The 19,554-nt window shown below is 36.0% G+C and overlaps 2 protein-coding genes across 2 annotated transcripts; one reads left to right on the plus strand and one right to left on the minus strand.

Annotated features, from left to right (window-relative positions):
• The first annotated feature begins 1,850 nt into the window (after positions 1-1,850).
• Positions 1,851-5,465, plus strand: LOC110904547. Its single transcript, XM_022150393.2, has 4 exons — positions 1,851-2,283; positions 3,176-3,331; positions 3,592-4,221; positions 4,311-5,465. The coding sequence occupies exons 1-4, from the start codon at positions 1,951-1,953 to the stop codon at positions 5,283-5,285; spliced, it is 2,094 nt and encodes a 697-aa protein (XP_022006085.1). The 5' UTR covers positions 1,851-1,950; the 3' UTR covers positions 5,286-5,465.
• A 294-nt stretch (positions 5,466-5,759) lies between these two features.
• LOC110904548 (uncharacterized protein At3g28850) lies at positions 5,760-7,123 on the minus strand. Its single transcript, XM_022150394.2, has one exon. The coding sequence runs from the start codon at positions 6,923-6,925 to the stop codon at positions 5,825-5,827; it is 1,101 nt and encodes a 366-aa protein (XP_022006086.1). The 5' UTR covers positions 6,926-7,123; the 3' UTR covers positions 5,760-5,824.
• Between the last annotated feature and the right edge of the window lie 12,431 nt (positions 7,124-19,554).

Here is a 19,554-nt window from a genome sequence, read left to right on the forward strand (position 1 = left end):
TGGGTGGTGTCGGCAGGTGGTGGTTAGTAAGGTAGTGTGTAGTGTCGGCAGGTGATGGTTAACGGTGGTCGGTAGGTGAAGGTGGGGGTGGTGCGGGATGGTGGCTGTTGGTGGTGAGGCTGGTGGTGGTTATGGAGAAGAGAGAGATAGAGCATATAGAGAGAAAAATAGAGAGATGAGAGAGTGTATGTTTGTGATTTGTTATATATGTATCATTTATATTTACATTTAAATATAAATTACCAAAGTACACTTATTTTATATTTGAAATTACCAAAATACTGTTTTAGTAAACATACAATGTGGATGGAGTTAAGGTCGTGTAGCAAACTGACGACAAAACCGAAACATCAGGGTGTAAAATGTCCGTTTTTAAATAATTGAGACAAAACCGTTAAAACGACCAAACTACAGGAAGCAAAAACGAAAGTTTACTCTTTTCAAAAAAAAAAAAAATAGTTTGACATAGGTTTCCCGGGTTTTTTCTTTAATTTTAGTTTTCATATATATAATATGAAACACTAATATTGGTTCTTCTCCCCAAAGTTTAATCTAATGTCAAAACTCACCCCAAACTTTTCAAAATACCACTATAGACCCTTAAATTTGTCAAACGTGATAACTCAACCCTCAACTTATCAAGATTCTAAAGTTTCGACTTTAACCCACAACTTTGTACAATTTCCTTTTGCTACTGCACATTTCTAGCCCCTCAACTTTGTAGAATGTCGAAACTTATCCCTCAACGTCGCAAGTTTCCAAGTTTTGACTACTTTTTCTTATGTTTTCTTCCATTCAATTACTTTTTTAATATTCTTACACCGATATACAACAACTTCGTACATTTCTATTTTTATAACCTAATCTACTCGACTTCATATTTCATTCTTTTTAAGTATTTAACCACATCGATGTCCCACCGCACCGCTTATTTCTCTCGTGTTTATTTTATGTACATGCAGGTATAAATCCACGTTTCAACATAAATAACATAAATTCACATTTTAACATAGTTTTTTTTTCGAAAACGAGTCATGTCGAATATAATACATTTTCATGCTTATTTTTATGTAAGTTTTTAGCTGGTCTATGTTTTGACGGATGAGTTACCGAACGTTTTGACGCGGCTAAGTCTTGATGCAAAAGTAATGGTGGTGTAGTGGTTACGTCATACGTGAGACCCCACTAAACGAACCAACCAGGGTTCGATTTCATTTCATATACACGATATGAAATCGATTTGCTTTACTTTTTGTTACAACCACAATGCTTATATAGGTTACATTGAGTTAGATCGGATACGATGAAACACAATGGTTTACGCATTACATAACCCTAGGACTAATCAATTCGATGTTTGCAACCGGTCCGCAGCGTATTGCACACATGCCATATTACTAGTTCTATATTACACATTAATACAAATATGTAAGGAAGGAAGGAAGGAAGCCAATATTTCCTATGATATGGATTGGTTTTGAATTTTGATATTCTTGTCATTATTATTAGTAATACTATACATGTGCAAAAGGTGCTTATGAAAAAACTAGGGACCATAAATCCATAATGGAGAAACAAGAGTGATTTTAAGTTTTAACTGAAATATATTTTATTTTTAATTATATATTAAAATATCAGAAAATAACATATATGTTTTGTTATACATCCAATTTTGGGTATGGAAAAAGTCTCCAAGTTACAAGCACATAAAGCGTTACGTACAATCACACAAAGCAGTAATCCGTGTTGTACGTGAGTGTCCAACTATACGCTGCTGCCGGCCACCTTCCCCCCACACACGCGCACAGTTCACACTTCACAGCAGCATATACTATAAGAATCTCTCCACCCTCTCTCTATAAACACCATACATACACCCTTCTCTCTCCTATTCAATTCCAACTGTATCTCTTCTAAACTTCTAATCTACAATCCAAATTCCAACAAAATATGGTTGTGGGGATGATGAAATGGAGGCCATGGCCACCGATCTCATCCAGAAAATTCGAAGCCAAGATTATTATTCAACGTCTTCAAGGTTCAATTGAGAATTCTCAAGATTATTGGAAACCATATGTTGAAGTTAAGTGGAAAGGGTCGAATAAGTCGATCAATCCGCTGAGTTTTAAGCGGAGAAGTGTGAGGAGGAATGTTACGAAGGAGGGATCGTTGAAAGATGATGGGATTGTTGAATTTAACGAAGAATTTGTTGCTGTTTGTAACTTTTTGGGGTTGAAAGATGGGGGTTTTCATCAGTGGGATGTTGCATTCAAGGTGTTTGATGTAAGTCCTCAACCAAATAACTTGATTATCTGTTCTTGACTTCTTGGATTCAGTTATTTTGTTGCTTTTAATGGTAATTTGATTGTGTTTATGTTAGATAGTAAGAAATTTTTGAACTTTATTACTTATTTTTTAAGAATCTATTCATTTAGTAGTGAAATTGATTAACTGAAGATCTGTTTTTGGATAATATTTGGAGAAGGGTGATCTGGGGAAGATTGTCATATATGTCAACTTTAATCATAAATATTGTTTTCATTTTTCACCATTTATGGAGTTTAAGGTTACATTTATAATCAACTAATAATTATGTTTGACTATAGCCATAGAAGGATCACTTCCTTTAATTGAAAGCCATATGCTGGATAAACATTGACTGCATACCAGCTTACCAGCATATTCCATATCTTATCCCCACAGATGTAAAAAATAAACAATAATAATAAAAAAACAGCTCCAGTGTTAGGGTGAACAGAACTTCATGTATTGTTTGTTGCTGCTAGTCCTCATGATCATGATCATATTTTATTTAAAGTTGTCACACCACACCTTTGATCTTGATATAATTAGTGGTATGATGTGATCGCTTGATGATCGGTAATATCTATACTTTAGGACCGAGGGTGACACACGTATTGCGTTTTTAGTGGTTTGTTTGGATTAAACAAGAAAAAGCTTCACCTTGTGTTTTCCAATATTCGACACGAGTTTTTGTCAATAAAAGCGGGTGACCTTTTTTAGTATATTGCCAATCTAAAGTTAAAGTTGCCCTTTGATTATTTATTTACATCTCGTATCGTGTCATCTTTAGACAATTAGATATATCAAGAGGGAATTTAGAATTCTATTTCTTTGGTTATTTTCCTAATAAAATAATGTGTTTCTCGTTCAGGGATTAAACCAAGGACCGAAAAATAAGTATTGTTCTATTGCAAGTGGATCATTGAACCTTGCGGAATTCGCTTCATCTGCTGAGCAAACTGAGACCGATATAAGCGTTCCTCTTTCTACTCCTAATGGCATCACTGAATCTGGAGCTACACTTAATGTAAGTCCCTTTATATTTATATTTTGATCATTTATCTTCATTACATAAGGGTGTTTTGGTCATTTTACACTGATTTACCAGAAAAATTAACGGCAGTTAGCCTAAATACTCAAAGGTGTTACAAAATCGAAACCATAGAACTTGAACCTGTTACAAAAAAAAGTTAGTACTCAAAGGTGTTACTTTTAGTAAACCACAAGGACTATCTGTGTAATTAACTCAATTTAATATGCTAATTACTTTTTTCATTTAATATGCAGGTATCTCTACACCTTCAAGAACTGAGGACCTTACACGAGAGTACGGAACAAGGACAAAGAACTGTTATACCTCTTCCATCATCACCTCGTAATGTACAAGACGAGTCATCAGGTTTTAAAGCGGGTCTTAAGAAAGTCAAACTCTTCAAGACCATATCGAACAATCAGGCTAAAAAACCGTGTCGTGAAGAAGAGGGTAGTGATGGAAAAAGCTCGGTTAGAAGTTACGATGCTGACTACCCGTTCGACACTGACTCCACTGAACCAGATGAAGTTGACTCCGAGGAAGTCAAAGATGAAGAATCTGCTGTTAGAAAATCTTTCAGTTATGGAACTTTGGCTTACGCGAATCATGCTGGAGGGTTATCTCACTTTAATTCGGGTTCTAGTGAAGATGAAGATTTGATATATTATCGGAACTATAAAGAAAAAACCGATTATTCAAGCGAATCGATTATTGATCCTGCGGAAACACAAATCCTGAAACGAAGCATCTTCCCGTGGAGGAAAAGAAAGCTGAGCTTTCGATCCCCGAAGAACAAAGGAGAACCGCTTTTGAAAAAAGATTCTGGAGAAGAAGGTGGAGATGATATAGATTTTGATCGCCGGATGTTGAGTTCTTCAGATGAGGTAAATTTTTCAAAAATCTTTATATAGAATTCCTTTATATTTAATAAATATTTACCTTATTGGACTTTTGGTTATAAACGTGACTGCAGTGTAAAAGTGACGAGGACATGAACGCAAACAGATGTTCGATCTCCGAATTTGGAGACGATAATTTTGCCGTAGGTAGTTGGGAGAAGAAAGAAATAGTAAGCAGAGACGGGCATATGAAACTTGAGACACAAGTTTTCTTTGCTTCAATTGACCAAAGAAGTGAACGAGCTGCCGGTGAAAGTGCATGCACCGCTTTGGTTGCAGTTATAGCCGATTGGTTCCAAAACAACTGGAATGAAATGCCGATAAAGTCACAGTTCGATAGCTTAATTCGAGACGGTTCATTAGAATGGAGAAATCTTTGTGAAAATGAAGTTTATAGGGAACGGTTTCCAGATAAGCATTTTGATCTTGAAACCGTTCTACAAGCCAAAATCAGAAATCTTGCAGTAGTCCCTGAAAAATCGTTCATTGGATTCTTTCAACCTGAAGGGATTAAAGAGGGCGATCTTCATTTTCTTGATGGTGCTATGTCGTTTGATGGCATTTGGGATGAAATCAGTAAAATTGGGTCAAGTTATACCGACAACATGAACCCATTGGTCTACATTGTAAGCTGGAATGACCATTTTTTCATGTTGAAAGTTGAACGCGATGCGTATTATATTATCGACACGTTGGGAGAGAGGTTATACGAGGGGTGCAATCAGGCTTACTTGTTGAAGTTTGACAAAGACACGGTAATCGAAAGTCTACCAATTGATACTCAAAAGTCAAATGAGACACCCGAAGGCGAAAAAGTCAATGAAAGTCAAAGTAACGAGATCTCATCAGCGGTGGTTGCAAGTAAAGATAATGAGATCGTGTGCAAAGGGAAAGAGTCGTGCAAAGAGTATATCAAGAGCTTTTTGGCTGCAATCCCGATAAGGGAATTGCAGGCCGATCTGAAAAAAGGGTTGATGGCAGCATCAACTACTGTAGTTCATCATCGGCTGCAAATCGAGTTTCATCACACGGAACACTCTTTGGCTTAAGCACGCACTAATACAACAGCTATTAACTTATGAGATAACACAGGTCAACTGTTTTTGTTTGTCGTTTTTGTAGCCTAACGCCGGCCCTGTTTTTCAAACATCGTGTTTCTACTCGAACACTTTAAATGTAAATGTCTAAAGTAATATGTATAAATCTGTTGAATGTTCGGTGTTGATTAACTGTTTTTCTTCGTGTGTTCCAATGTACCATTGGTTTGCTGGCAGCTGCTACAACAAAATTCGGGTCGAAAGTGTTGTGGGCTGGATCAGGCCCAATGGGTCGGTCAAACCTACCGCGTCCCGCCCCGCACCCCCTACGGGCCGGCCCTGGTTCAAACAGTTAAGTTTGAGGAAATACAAACGCAAACAACCATATAACATTATAACTATCATTTAAACCAACAAAACTCTACAATGATTTAATGGTGCAATTGAATTTGGATCAACAAATAATGCTAATGATCAAAAATGACAAAAAAAAAACATACAAATATAATCAATTGACAATGACAATACACTCAATACAGGGAACAAAAAGTTCAGCTGCAAAAGGGACACATGATCAAGCCATTCTCATTACATTCCCTACACTTTTCCGGCAACCATCCGTCACCCGAACCCACCTTCCGGCTACCACTGCAACTAAAACACACCACAAACCGAACCCCAGCACACCCTTCGCACGGCCCATCAAACATGTTTACCGGAATTCCAGCTAAAAGTGGCCGGAATTTCCCTTGCTCGTGCAACCGCAACACTTCCTCAGCTCCTCCAATGTACCTCCCCTTTATAAACAGCCTCGGTGGTACCACTTTTCGGCCCAATATCCGCCATAATTCATCTCTGAAGTCTAAATGCATTGATAAATCTCTTTCATGATACAAAACCTTAAAACTCTCTAGTAAAAACCGAATACTCGAGCAATCTTCAAATGTCTTTCGGACACTTCTAAATCCTGTTGTGTACAAAATCACCGAATCACTTCCTCCAGGCGGACATATTCTCTCGAATTCCGAAAGAGGATCATTGATTTCTTCCAATTTCATCGATTTCAACCGCGGTTCTGCATCCGACTCCTGATCATTATCTAAATTGTCTCCAATGTGATTCAAACCTCTATATGTTTTCTCTCCTTCTTGAGCTCTAACATCCAAAACCGCTTGCTGAAAAACAGCTAACAGATTCGGGTCGAAAAGAGTACCCGAATCCAAATTCGGTGCCCGAAAAGACGAGATGTCAATCTCCTTCAAAGGGGTAGCACCAAAACTATTTGAATTCCGGTTTACCGGATTCTTATCAGTCTTGGGTCGATAGTTTTCTTTGTCATCAACATCATCAGAATCCATATCAGACCCATCATCATCATCATCTTCTTCAAGGTCCTTCATGAGCTCGGATACATCGATGATTTCCGGTCCTTCAACTGACTCTTCGACTGAAAAACTGCTCTGTTTTTCAACCTGCATTACTTCTTTATCAGAAAGTAAATGATTTTCTTCAACTTTACTACTTGGTTTAGCAAATATGTTTTCGATAAGCCCGTCGGCTGCGTTAACATGGAGAATTCTTTCGGGTTTCAGGTACCCAATTGTTTTAATTGTCTTGAGTTTCTTCAACAACTTCCCCTTCACACTCTTCATCTTCCTTTTCCTCTTTGAAAGACCTATATATACAAAAAGCTATATGTATATATTCTTTACGAACATTCAAATTTTTGAAGAATCTAATGGGGATAAAAATGGGGATTTGTATGGGTTAGAAAGGAAGACTTGTTGGCTGGTTTTATCTGTTTAACGGCTAGCTGAAGCTGAAAGATTACAAGGGCTAGTTTTAAATTTTGTGATGATTGTGTAAGGTGAGGTCCACCGTTAGTTGGTGTGGGGATGATTTAGGACCGTTAGATGTGGTTAATAAATAGCACAGTCTGATGATGATGGGGATGGATGTAGGGTAGTAGTGTAAATACTTTATTGTTTGCAGGCAACGGTCGAGCCGGGCAAGGGCCTACTCCGACTTTTTCTTATCGTTATTTTGGCTCTATCTTTTCGTCGAATAAATAAAAAGTTTTTAACTCTCTCTAAAAGTCTAAACAATAGCATGATTCAATTGTGGGTTGCGGCTGCGAAAATTCAATTTTGGTAGGCGTTAGTTTGATTCGACATGATACAATACTAATACTCGATATAGTAACCGAAAAAGAAAATCAAAATAATAAAGGCGTGATATGCCTAAAACGATATTAACATGTATTTAAGATCGATGGAAAACTATAAGAATAAATACTGATGCTGGTTCCAATAATACTCGATGTCGGTACCGATGTTGGTATTGGCTCGGTTTACGATACCAAAAAATAGTTTACTTTGGATATAACTCCGTTTTCAACAAAATTTAAACCGGGATGTCGCAAAAAAAGTTAAACACACATGCATATTATTTTTTTAAGTTAACGAGTGCAAAAAAATCAAATCAAATAAAAATTAAATAAATTGACGACGTATATTATTTAAATTGTAAAGGTGGAATTAATTATATTTCGTCATCACCCCTAAGGGGGTGTTATAAAACTCGTTATTGACTTTTTGGAAAAGTCAGTATGGAGTGACTTTTAGTAAAAGTCACTTTTCTCCTCACATACAAACATTATTTTGAAACTTATGACTTTTCAAAAAGTCAATAAATTATTTCAAAAAGCTTAGTCAAACATTCCCTGAAACAATACCAAGATGGCGGTGGAGAAAGACAATTTGATTTACTTTCATTCCTTAAATGGAGAACAATTTGAAGAATAGTCTTGTTGATGCAACAAATACAAGACCAATGATAGTGACTAGGCTGGTTAGGAAAAAGGCTTGGAGGGTTCCGGTTTGCCTAACGCAGGTCGTGGGGTCCCCCAACGTTTGCAAGACGTGGAGAGAGGTTCAGTAGTTATGTTTGTTGTTTGTTCAAGATTTTCGGCTGAAAGGTGCTCAGCCTCGGATACAAGAGCAATCCGATTGTGTGTGTTGAATGTGAAGAAAAGAGACTTGTATGGAACAAGTGCTCGAGAGACAAGAAGAAAGATCAGAGATCCCAAGAGAATCAGGACTGATCCGGAATGTCCCAAATTTTAGCTTTGGTTGTTCATCTACACTTCAATAGCAATCACACCACCACTTTAATGATTAGCGATTGTTTTTTTTTATTGTTCATGGATGGTGGGTAAACATCCCTGCCAAGCCTTGCTTCGCATCACGCATCTCCTCTTTGGCAGCCACTCGATGAATTCCGATCACTGGCTACAAACACTACTCATCAAATTTTAGCTTTGGTTGTTCATCTACACTTCAATACCGTTGTTGATGAACTCACATGCGGACTTAAACCATGACAGATAAGTCCGTTGGCTGTTTCACTGCAATCACACCACCACTTTAATCTAAGGTATAATTCTAACCTTATATTAGAGCCTACTGGCCTCCCTCAATGTTGTGATCTGGCCATTAAACCCAAATCAAAATTCTAATTGGTGATATTTGACTTAGAGGTTTTTCTAGATGATTTGTTGGTTTTTTTTTTTTTTTTTTTGAACTTTGATACATTGTAACACTTGTCTCATTTAATTTAGAATTTTATATAAAAGTACGCATCTTTAAACCAAATGCATCATTTCAAAAGCTTGGTTATGATGATAGCATACATAGTGATGATATTCTAGTTAACCTTCTAACTAGTTTAAGTATTCAAAACATTTAGTTAAGTATTTACAAAATGCACATTGTCTAAAGCAAAATTTGATTGACGCGGAAGCTTCAAAATGTTGTGTTCGGTTCTTGGATTCTTGCTTGACCGCCATCCAGAGTGAGACGAACATCACCTAAAGTCAAAACCACATCAATTGTTAGTTTTGACAACATTAAAGCGTATATAATCAAGTTCTAATGCCAAGTAATGAAAACAAAAATAAGATTTCAGAGTTTTGGTTTGTCTAGCCCCGCGACAGATACCGCACAAGCTTTCGCGGGCCGCGAGCTACCCCCGCGTGTCGCGACAATGTAAGCGTCTTCCCCGCGTGCCGAGGGGGAGACCGTTTTCCAGCGGGTGCAGGTTTAAACCTGCATTTATTTACCCAACTCCTATTTTTCCAAAATATCAACTTCAAATTGCCATAACTTTTATTCTACAAGTCCGATTTGCGTGATTCTTTTTCCTATGCGCTCGTAAATTGATTATCCATCACATGGAGTTAAAATCCGACATCCGGAATAACAAAATTCTTATCTTTAAGCACTCGGCAATTCTACATTTTCAACTTAATTGACCCGTTAAGGGATTTAAGCGTTTTACATTTAACTTTGCTCATTCTTTGGTTGCACCTTATTTCCACACTATGGTTTTTACTTGTTTTCCACCACAACAATATTTGTGGTGGATTTAATGTGATAAACTACTTGTTCCGTATTCTAATCTTCGGTTTAGAAACTTTACAAAAGGCTTGTTTCGAGGCTTTTAACCAAAAGACTTGTACCTTAAACTTTTATACTATTAAAAGACCTACTCGATCTTAAAACTTACCTTTTAACAACCCATTAAGGGTCATTTGCCCGGTTTGTCGTTCAAAGGCATTTTTGGTCGACTTTAGTCCATTCTTTTACGACGAAGGACTTTTAATAACATGTTTGACCAAAATCGCATTTATAGCTAAAATCTTATTTGCACATACCTGGCTCGGGTCAAAGTTTTGACCCGTCTAAAATACCTTTCACTATTAACTTACTAATTAATAGCGTCACGAACCTTATATTACTTTCCTGCAATCATCAAAACTCCACAAGCGATCGTCAGTAATTATCGTCAAATGGTGTTAACACACCGTTTGACCCGTTTAGTCAAAATGATCATTTATCATCATATGATGGTATTTTGATACCATCTCGCCCCTTGAACCTATTCCGGTTAGCACCATTAGTTCTTATTACTTAAAAGACATTTCTTGAATTGTTTGACCCGTTATGACTTATACCAAATGGTGTCTTTTCACATCTTTTATTATATCCGTCGACTCGTGTCCGGATTATTATTTAACCACTTTTTCCCGTTACGATTCACCCCATAATGTATTGTTCAAAATTCCTTATTTATTAGTCTTCACCCGACTAATTTACCATTTCACCCCTTTTTACCATAATTTATGGTTTCTTACCATTTTTATTTATTCCGAGTTGCATTATATCATGCCGGAACATCATATTTCAAATACTTAACATAATTCAAAATCAATATTCACAAGTAAGTGTATTGTAATTAAAAAAAAGGGTGTAAGCTTAACTTACCTCGTATCCAAGCTACGCTTTTGTTTTCCTTCTTTATTCGTTTGACCCGCTTCTTTCCAAGCCTCTACCTTGCTCGTTAAGCGTCAAATTATCGTCATCATTCACAAGGTGGTTAGATTAGTAATTAACAACCACGACTATTCCACCTTACGCATTTTCTATGTCGAACTACCATTCGACTTCGTCATTGGCTAGTTTAATTTTCCGAAAATTAACTACCTTTGATCACATAATATACACCTTTAAGTCTAAATCAACATTATGTTTAGAACCCATCGCTTCTTATTTCGCCTAATTTGCCATATTATCCAAATATGTGTTTCACTCGAAATTTCAACATTTTAGCTTTCATTTAGGCATTTTAACAAACACCTAATGGGCATAATTTTTACACATCTACAAACTAGTTCATAACTAGTTATTTTTACCTAGATTAACATTATTTTCAAGTTCATTGTATCTAGCATGCATAACTACACCTAGATTCACTTCATGGAAATAAAATAATACCCACTTATGATAAAAATCCAAGTATTCTCCATCATCATACAAAACCCATTTAACACTTAAGTGGGTGGTAATAATTTTCATTATTATGAACCCCAATTCATCAAAGTTTCAATTAGGGTTCGTTTCTAAACATGAATTTATCATAATTTCGTTCAAACATCAAGCAATCAAGTTCAAACTTCGATTTTACATGTTTATCAAGAATTCAAGATAGAACCAAATAGTGAAATTTGACATACTTTTTGATCCCCTTAGTTGAGTGATCACTAGTTTAAGCTTCGTTTTTTATTTGAACTTGATTTGATCAATTTTGTAGATTAGGATTTGAGTTTTTTGGAAGCTCTCCTGGCTCTGTGTTGTACGCGACCAAACACACACAAAGTGTGTGTTTTGGTGTTGAATTTTGTTTTAATAATATCACTTTGCAATTGTCCAACTTTGGTCCCTCAAATATCCATAGTTTATAAAAGGCTTACTAGTTCATGATTCTTTATTGTTTTAAAATAAATAACTAACTAGGTTAATTACTCCTAGTTAACTCAGTGAGTTCCGGGAGTTATAACTCGTTTATTTTAAGTCCCGTTAACTCGTGCCCCTTTTTCTATGCTTTGTTTTTCTCAAAGTATTTATCCTCCTTTTAATTAATGTTAGGTTTATTTATTTAATTCCTAATATTCACCGGGTTAATTTCACCACTAACGATATTTTTTACCCGTTCATAAATATTAATGTGGTTTGATTACCAAACCCGTTTTCGGGGTGCTACATACATCTAACCACACTCATGATTAGACTTAGCAATCTTAACCCATTTAGTTAAGTTTGGTTGTTTTGGGCTTAGAATATGAACTTGTGTGTCTTTTGGTTTACTATAATTTCCAAGGGGTTAGGATGGGCAAATTTAGAAACTAAAAAAAACAAACGGGCAAGGATAGTTTTCCCTCACTACTGTTCACTTAAAGGGTTTTGCAATTCTTCATATCCGCAATGTTCTAATTGAAATAATCAAAACCAATTTTACTAATTCCAAACTTTTATAATTATATTTTGATTTTATCTTTTAATTTTTAGTTTAATATTTTTGGGACACTTGGTAACCTAAAACACATGAACTAAGTGAGTTATTATGGCAACCTTTTTTTTATTTAGAGTTATTGAATTTTAAGATCATTCACATCTATTCCATCATATTTTTACTTTAAATTACACTAAAATACACTATATTTTCTCTCTCATTTTCAATTAAATAATATTTTTATACCTTTATTATTACTTTTTCTCTCCCCTCACCACTTTCAAAATATATTAAAACATTATAGGGGGTGAACAGTGTCCTCCCAAATATACAGATGAACAGTAACATTTTATCTCTCCTCCACTCACAACCACTTTTTATACTCTTTATAATATAAAAACTCCACACACACAATTTAATGGAATGGATGTGAATGCTCTAATACTCCCAACTTTTATTTATTGGCGAGGATTAATTACAACTAAAAAAATGTTTACAGACAATTCAAACTTTGAACTTATTTTCCCCTAACGATTCCATTCTAACTGAAAGTTAACTGTGTTAGTTTTTTATGACATGGACTACTTATCTACCATTATTAACTCTGTTAGTTTTTTGCCACATAAACCTTAACATCAAGCTGATTTTGCATAAATCTCTCTAATAGACCTGCACCAAATTCTAAAGATAACATGTTAACACTGATACAATTTTCCATCTGATAGTTAAAAAATCGACTGGTTACAATTAGTCTATAAATCATGGCCTGTCGGTGTGGTTGAACGAGAATCTTCGTGTGCAGTGTAGACTATTTAGGCCTCATGTGAAGGGTTTGCAAAAAGGCATTAATAGACACCCCATTTTCAAAAACCATTAATCTGCATTCTGTTTGGAGAATAACCGAAGTGGGAAAGAACTGCGTCCTTATCCTTTTTTCAACTGCATCTAAGTCCCCCTTTTTTTCTTATCCGTTTCTACATTTTCCACAAGAGTCGTGGTCATTGTTGACACATGTACCTTTCATATACCTAAAAACAAACTTTAGGTTGCTTTCATTAGTAACAAATACCAGAGTATGCCCAGGTAAAAGGGACTTTACTTTGATTGTCCATCTTTCCTCCGCAAGACTTAGATGGTTGGGGTGGAAATCCATTCAAACGTAGGGTTTAGTTCTACTATCTACATTTTTCACTAGAATAAGTCTTGACAAGTTGTGATTCTTATGTATGAAACGACGAAATACTGTAAGAGTAAAGTATATCCTGTCATTCTCCCTGTTTTTTGATACGATTAGAACTGCATTCATAGAATGTTGTCCCCGTTAGACACAAATCGAGGAGTCCACAATAGATATACTAACTTTGCCAATATGTAGTATTGAGGATTTCAGAATTCTTAACCAACCAATGAACTAAGCTTTGGAAACATTCGTCCATCATCAAATTTTCGTGTCGGTCCTCTACAGGTTCTTTGTTTTGGCCTCCCTCTTAAAAAAAGACCACTCCATGTTTCTTCTCTTGCATCATTTCATTTCTTTAGTTCTTCAGATTTTAAGGAAACTAAAACTTCTTCCATAAAAACGGTATCTCTTCCATACATTAACGTATCAATAAAATGTTTCAATGAATGTGAGAGAGATGTCAAAAAGTGATTTTTTGTTCTTCATATTCAAAAGTATCCTCTATATATTCTAAACCTAATATCAATTTATTAACTTCGTATATATGGTATTCCAAGGATTTACCTGATGCCATGTGAAAAGTATAACCTCTTCTTCAAGTAAAGATGATTGTCGAGTGATTTAGTCATGTGAAGACTTTCCAATTTCTTCCAACGTTTCCTTGGACACTTCTCACAACACTTGATCCCCGAGACTCCATTATGATCGCATTGTGTGGTTGTGTGCCTTCTCAAGAATACCCTTATTTTCTTTTTCAGTTAGATATGCCGCTAGTCTCGCTTCTCTGGCTAAGTGTATCAACCATACAATGATGAACTAACAGAGTCTTCATCTCCAATCGCCACAATCCATTTCTTCCCATCGAACTTTTCCAGTTCTAACTTTGTAGAAACCATTGTTAATCATTGATTGCACCTTTCATAAACTTCTTTCTCTGAATCGAGACGGTAACCTTCGCTCTGATACCACTTGTTGAAGAATTACAACTCCAGATAACTCAAATTCAAAACAAAACAAGAATCATCAATGATTACTCTCTTTAATTCATCAAACTCTCACCGCTTACATTGAATTGTAAAAGAAAAAAATCAAGAAGCCACTGAATGAACAAGTAACTAACTTATTTATACGCCCTAAAGTTGTTAAGAAATTATTAACATGTTTACACAAATAGCCCAAACTACCACCACTTTACACTTATGACTAGGGATGATATTGTTTTTCCGAATATTCGTACCCGTACCTATACCAAACCGGTATCGGTACCCACACCCGTCCTGATTTTGCCTATTCAGTACATGTATCGGTACCAAGTTAAAAGGATTTCGGTATTTGGTACTTTCGACATCGGTACGGTAAATTTTTGGTAAAAATGGTATTGGTACCGAATTTGATATTATGCTTTATTTTCGTATTGCTGTATTGTGGTTTCTTTAAATACTAGTACACATGCCTATTTAGCCTATATGGTACATGTACCAATTTAGCCTATTTGGTACCCGTACAGATACTCATACCAATATAAATGGAGTGTTCGAAAAAAAAAAAACGAAGTGGTGCTAAAGTGGATACCGTACCGAAATACTAGTACCCATATCCGTACATGTACCAATACCTTACCATTCGATATGGTATACGGAAACCAGTTTTGTTCGAATTCAGTATCGACATTTTCTGTACCGGTACAGGTACAAATAAAATTCGATTTTAATATTTTCGATACTGGTATAGCTACAAATATTGTATCGATCTCATCCTGACTTATGACCCTCTTACAATAAACTTGTAAACATAAGTACCCAAAACTTACAAGACGTGATTTTCACGTTAACATTCTTAATTTATATAATGTTATAAACCAGACATTTTAGGCCCAACCCATTACTTATGGGCTTTAGGGTTTATGATTATGTTTATCTCTATATATTGTAATGTTGAATATTGTGAAGAATTGAATGAAGTTTATCTCTATTTCTCTTTGTTTTTTTTTTCCCAAAACACGTTAAGAATCGCTTCATTTATGACTACAGGATTTTAAGACTTTCAATGAGTATAATTCTGCCTTGTTCTGCATTATCTCTGAATTAAAATTATGTGGTGAAAAAAAAAAAACCTTCTCAACGTTCCATACCTCAAATACGCTCCTGTCGCAGCAATACCGGGAACGTAAATTTACTAAATAAAATTAATCTAATTGAGAATGCACCTCCAGCCATGATACCAGACGTTCATTTGGATGCATGTGATTTCATTGAAAATAAATATGTATACTAGCTCCAGTAGAGCTATTATTGGTGATGAATGTCTGGTAGATAGCGTAGTACTAACACTATTCTCAAAGATATGAAATTTTTCTCTAAGTTGTCTCCGGCAGAGACACAGATTAGTACTATATCCGGTGTCAATAACCTTATCGAAGGCTCAGGCAGAGCACACGTAACATTATCTTCGGGTACCAAATTAACTATTGATGATGCATTATTTTCTAGTAAATCCAGAAGAAATTTACTTAGCTTTAAAGATATTCGAAAAAAATGGTTACCACCTAAAAACAATATCTGAAAATAATATTGAATATCTTCAAATTACTTCAAACAAAAATGGCAAAGAAACAATTGTTGAACAATTAGAAGCCTTATCCTCTGGATTATATTGTACTAATATCAATCCTATCGAATCATACATGGTGAGTAACCAAAAGCTGTTAGATAAAGACACATTCAATATATGACATGACCGTCTAGGTCACCCTGGTAGCATAATGATGAGACGAATAATCAAAAGTGCAACCTGGCACCCTCTCAAAAACTTAAAAGTTTTACTACCACAAGACTTATCATGTGCAGCATGCTCTCTGGGCAAACTTATAACTCGGCCCTCACAAATTAAATTGACACATGAAACCCCATCATTTTTAGAAAGAATCCAAGGGGATATTTGTGGGCCTATTCATCCTCCGTGTGGACCATTCCGCTATTTCTTGGTCTTAATAGACGCATCCTCAAGGTGGTCACATGTGAGCCTTTTAGCTACTCGAAATGTAGCATTTTCCCGACTTTTAGCTCAAATCATACAATTGAGAGTCAATTTCCCCGACAATCAAATTAGAAACATCCGGATGGATTATACGGGAGAGTTCACATCTAAAGCTTTTAATGATTATTGTATGTCAATTGGGATCAATGTTGAACATTCAGTACCTCATGTTCACAAAACGGTTTAGCTGAATCTCTGATTAAACGATTACAAATAATCGCTAGATCACTCTTAATGAGATGTAAATTACCATCTTCTGCATGGGGTCATGCTATTTTGCATGCCGCTACACTGATTAGATTGAGACCAACTGCTGATCATGAATACTCCCCATTGCAACTGGTCTCCGGACGAGAATCAAGTTTATCCCATCTTAGAATTTTTGGTTGTGCGGTCTATGTATCAATACCACCACTACAACGTACTACAATGGGACCCAAAGAAGACTGGGTATCTATATTGGTTTTAACTCCCCATCCATAATTAAATATTTAGAACCAATGACGGGAGACATGTTTACAGCACGGTATGCTAACTGTCATTTTGATGAAACAATGTTCCCAGTCTTAGGGGAGATAAGGACAAAGAAAGACTGGTAACACAAGAAATAACGTTGAATGCATCATCGCTATCAAATCTCGACCCCCGAAGTGGTCAATGTGAATATGAAGTCCAAAAGATCATACATTTGCAAAGAATAGCGAATGAATTACCAGATGCATTCACAGACACGAATAGAGTGACAAAGTCACATGTACCAGCATCAAATGCACCTACTCAAATTGAAGTAATCCCAGAAGCGATTACTATACAACGAAAGCATGGGAGACTAATCGGTTTCAAAGACAAAAACCCACGGAAACGAAAAGAGCAAAGTAATGCAGTTGGTGAAAACTCACAAAAGATTATAAGTGAAACCCCGGTAGAGGTAAATGTCCCAGAAGAGACAACTATGAATCCAGAGGAAAATGAAGTTTCAGAAGACACACCAGTACCAAACGAAAATGAGATCTCTATTAATTATGTACAAGATAGTACAATGTGGAACCGGAATAAAACACGTGTTGATGATATATTCGCATATGCTATAGCAACGGATGTAATCAATGAAAATGATTACGTACCTAAAACTCTAGAAGAGTGCATGCACAGAAATGATTGGCCAAGATGGCAAGAAGCCATAAACGCCGAATTGAATTCGCTCGAAAAGCGACATGTTTTCGGACTTGTAGTCCGAACGCCCATAGACGTCAAACCGGTAGGTTATAAATGGGTGTTTGCAATAAAGAGAAATGAAAAGAATGAGATTGTACGATATAAGGCTCGACTTGTAGCACAAGGGTTTTCCCGAATCCCAGGAGTTGATTATGAGGAAACGTATTCCCCTATAGTGGATGCGATAACCCTTAGGTTCCTAATCGGCCTCACAATCTCTGAAGGACTTCATATGAGACTAATGGATGTCGTCACCGCATACTTATACGGGGCACTTGAAAACGACATCTACATGAAAATCCCTAAAGGATTAAAATTGCCTGAAGCATTAAAATCAACACCTCGAGATATGTGTTCTATAAAGCTCCAGAGATCTTTATATGGTCTCAAACAATCTGGTCGTATGTGGTACAATCGACTTAGTGAGTATCTCGAAAAAGAAGGATACAAGTCTGATGTAATCAGTCCATGTGTTTTTATAAAAAGATCACTCTCAAATTTCACTATAATAGCAGTCTATGTTGATGATGTTAACATCATCGGATCCCCTGAAGAGATAGAGAAAGCTGCTCAGTTGTTAAAGAAGGAATTTGAAATGAAAGATCTTGGTATGACGAAATTATGTATTGGACTACAATTTGAGTATCTGTGCAATGGCACATTTGTCCATTAATCAAACTACACCCAGAAGATGTTAGTACGTTTCAATATGGACAAAACACATCCGTTTAGCATACCTATGGTTATCCGACCGTTAGATCCACACAAGGATCCTTATCGCCCTCAAGAAGAAGGCGAAGAAGTACTTGGTCCAGAAGTACCGTACTTAAGTGCGATCGGTGCTCTTATGTATCTCGCAAATAACACAAGACTTAGGTCTTTTCTATCAGAAAGATCAAAAGTCCCAGCTTGTTGGGTATGCTGATGCCGGATATCTATCAGATCCACATAAAGCAAAATCTCAGACAGGTTATGTATTCACATACGGTGGCACAACAATTTCTTGGAAGTCAACTAAGCAAACATTTACAGCAACATCATCAAATCATGCTGAATTGATAGCCCTATATGATGCTGGTCGAGAATGTGTGTGGTTAAGATCAATGATTAATCACATACAAGAAGCATGCGGATTAGAACAGATCAAGAATGAGCCGACAATTATTTATGAAGACAATGCTGCTTGCATAGCTCAAATCAGAGAAGGTTATATCAAGGGTGATCGAACAAAGCACATCTTACCAAAATTTTTCTCAACATATGACTTGCAAAAAGAAGGGGAAATTGATGTTTGCCAGATTAAGTCAAGTGAAAATCTAGCTGACCTGTTCACGAAATCTTTACCTAGAAGCAGTTTCGAGCAGCTATCACACAAGATCGGTCTTCGTAGATTGAAAGATGTTTGTTGAATTCAGGGGAAGAATTATACACGCTGTACTCTTTTTCCCTTAACTAAGTTTTGTCCCACTGGGTTTTCTTAGTAAGGTTTTTAATGAGGCAACATAGCTGATCCAGTAGTATCAGTTTATTTATTCAGGTCCTGAAGTACCTATTTAACATCATCCTGAAGTATGTTGTTAAACTGTGTATAATTCTAAATGTCTGAGGGGGAGGTGTTATAAACCAGACATTTTAGGTCCAACCCTTTACTTATGAGCTTTAGGGTTTATGGTTATGTTTATCTCTATATATTGTAATGTTGAATATTGTGAAAAATTGAATGAAGTTTATCTCTATTTCTCTTTGGTTTTTATCATATAAGACATTTTTCACTTATTTATTTTCAGTAGTTGATCCCATGCTTTTGAAGATAAATTTAGGGTGATACTATACACCCCCCCTAATTCCTGATTACACCCCCCCCCCTATAAAAACATCATATCCATCAATCATTGGTTTTTGTTTTTAGTCTTTTTTTGTCTTTTTGTTGTCTTTTTTATTTTATTTTAGAGCCTTATTTTATTGTCTTTTTTATATTTTTGTTATTATTATTATTATTAT

Source organism: Helianthus annuus, chromosome 14, assembly GCF_002127325.2.
Source record: "Helianthus annuus cultivar XRQ/B chromosome 14, HanXRQr2.0-SUNRISE, whole genome shotgun sequence".
Lineage (NCBI taxonomy): Eukaryota > Viridiplantae > Streptophyta > Magnoliopsida > Asterales > Asteraceae > Helianthus > Helianthus annuus.